General features: G+C 66.0%; 1 protein-coding gene across 1 annotated transcript in view; it reads left to right on the top strand.

The window, feature by feature from the left end:
- EP400 (E1A binding protein p400) overlaps positions 1-2,000 on the top strand; it is a 95,534-nt gene that overhangs the window by 11,644 nt on the left and 81,890 nt on the right. The window contains 3 exon segments of the mRNA XM_027771374.1: positions 354-444; positions 1,463-1,570; positions 1,900-2,000. The exon segment at positions 1,900-2,000 is cut by the window's right edge and continues 21 nt beyond it. Of these exon segments, the coding sequence (XP_027627175.1) occupies positions 354-444; positions 1,463-1,570; positions 1,900-2,000 (300 nt within the window).

Genomic DNA, 2,000 nt, shown 5'->3' with positions numbered 1-2,000 from the left:
GGGGGGGCCGGGCGGCGGGACCCCCCTGCCACTGGCTGCACTCGGAGCTGGAACGACCGTCCCGGCTCCAGCTCCGGCCCCGGCCCCGTGTCAGCACTCGCCGTGTAGCCGGTCCCCAGGTGCATTGGCTTGGGGTTACATGTAGAGAGGGCTGACACGTCTTTCATAGGTCCTGCTTCCCCTCCAGAGGCGAGAACTTGCCAGCGCTTACTCTGTATAAGCACAGTTGTACGTGCAGATTCGAGGGCAGTAGGTAGATGCCTTTCGCTTAAGGCTGGGGAAGTCAGGGCGTCTTAGCTTCTGTGCATTCGGGTACTGCCCGCCATCGGGGCTCATGCTCCCTTGTCTTCCAGCAGCAAGCCCTCACCGGGGGCCTGGTGGCGGGGGCCGGAGGCAGCGCAGATGCAGACCCAGCGAAGAGGCCGCAGGCGATGCCACCTGCAGGTACGTTCGGCATCCGTGCCCTCGGGCGGTGGCCACACCGTGGTGCTGCGGGTTCCACATGGCGGAGGTGGCGGCTTCTGTGGGACTGCGCTGAGCAGTGTTTATGGGGATGCACGCGCGCACGTCAGTGTCGGCCGGACGGCTGTGCCCACGTGGATTTCCTGTGCGTCACGGGGACAGCAGTGTACAAGGGCCTGTCCTTGGAGGTGTCGTTCCCTGAAGTGACTTCAGCTCTCAGCCTTGAGCTCGGTCACGTTTCCCTGGAAGGTCGGACAGGTCCACGGGGTGCGGCTTGCGTCCCCTGCTCACCCTGTGGCAGCTGCCCATCTGTGTTCTCACGTCATTCTCCTGGCCACACATGAGCGGTCCTGGGTGTCACTGGAAACTCACCACGTGCTGTTAGGTCCTTCGGAAAACCTAGACTTTCCAGATCAGATGCCTCGTTCTCGCTGGTGCGAGGTGCTCCCTGCTGTGCTGACTCCCTGGCCGTCAGAGCCTTGCAGTGTCCAGGCGGCATCGCCGTGTCTCGGTAGGCAGAGGGTTGGGGAGGCCGTGTGCCCCCGCCTGTTCTCCAGCTCATCCTGGAACGAGATGCCCTGGGCGGCGTCTGCACGTGAGGCACCGATGGCGTCTGGCATGCTGGCCAGGTGGCCCTCCAGAGAGAAGGGCCAGTTCCCGCCACCACGGGCGCGCCAGCACTCCCAGCCTGGTTTTTTTTTGTCCGTCTCGGTCAGATGGAGGGGTGCAGAGCCTCTGGTTCTCACGGGGCCTTGGTTGGGATGTGTCTGGCTGCCCTGCCCCGTCCTGCTTCGCCGGAGCCTGAGGCGGGACCTCCCAGCCCCGCTCATGTTGGCAGGTTTCTAAGGGGAGACACAGGCGTGCCACCTGGCCGCTTGGCGCTCGGCTGCGGGCCACACCCGGAGAGGCCTCCCTGTTTCGCGTATAAAGATAAGGTTCTCCCCCCGCGGCTCTGGGCCTGCCCCTCCGTGAACGGTGCCTGTTCTGAACCTCGTTCTAGAGCAGTCTAAGCGGCCCCGCCTGGACATGGGTCACCATGGGGTGGTTCTCCAGCACCCGGCCGTGAGCACGGGGGTCCCTCTTCAGCAGCTCATGCCGACGGCGCAAGGTAAGCTCGGCGCTGGCCAGGACAGGCGCCGCGCTCGGGGAGGCTGGGTGACCGCGTGGGCAGGGGCGTGTGGGGATGGTCCCCACCCCATGGCCAGCGGGGCCGTCTGACTGACATGAGCCGTACAGCACCCTGTCCCTGAGCCTCTCGCCAGTTCCCGCCGTGGGACCTGCATGCCGCAGGCCTGGACCGTGAGGACGCCACACTCATCTTGCTCAGTCGGCTCTCCTCCCTGTCCCGGTGCTCGATGGCCGTCAGCTCTGACGGAACTCGCCCGCCTGTCTTGGGCAGGAAGGCCTGCTCTGACCCGGCGGGTCCCTGTGTTGCAGGAGGCATGCCGCCCGCCCCCCAGGCAGCGCAGCTCGCTGGGCAGAAGCAGAGCCAGCAGCAGTACGACCACTCCACGGGGCCCCCTGTGCAGAACGCCGCC

The sequence above is a fragment of the Tupaia chinensis genome, unplaced genomic scaffold, assembly GCF_000334495.1.
Source record: "Tupaia chinensis unplaced genomic scaffold, TupChi_1.0 Scaffold000211_1, whole genome shotgun sequence".
Classification (NCBI taxonomy): domain Eukaryota; kingdom Metazoa; phylum Chordata; class Mammalia; order Scandentia; family Tupaiidae; genus Tupaia; species Tupaia belangeri.
The sequence above is the reverse complement of the archived record's forward strand: the minus strand, read 5'-3'. Positions and strand labels throughout refer to the sequence as shown.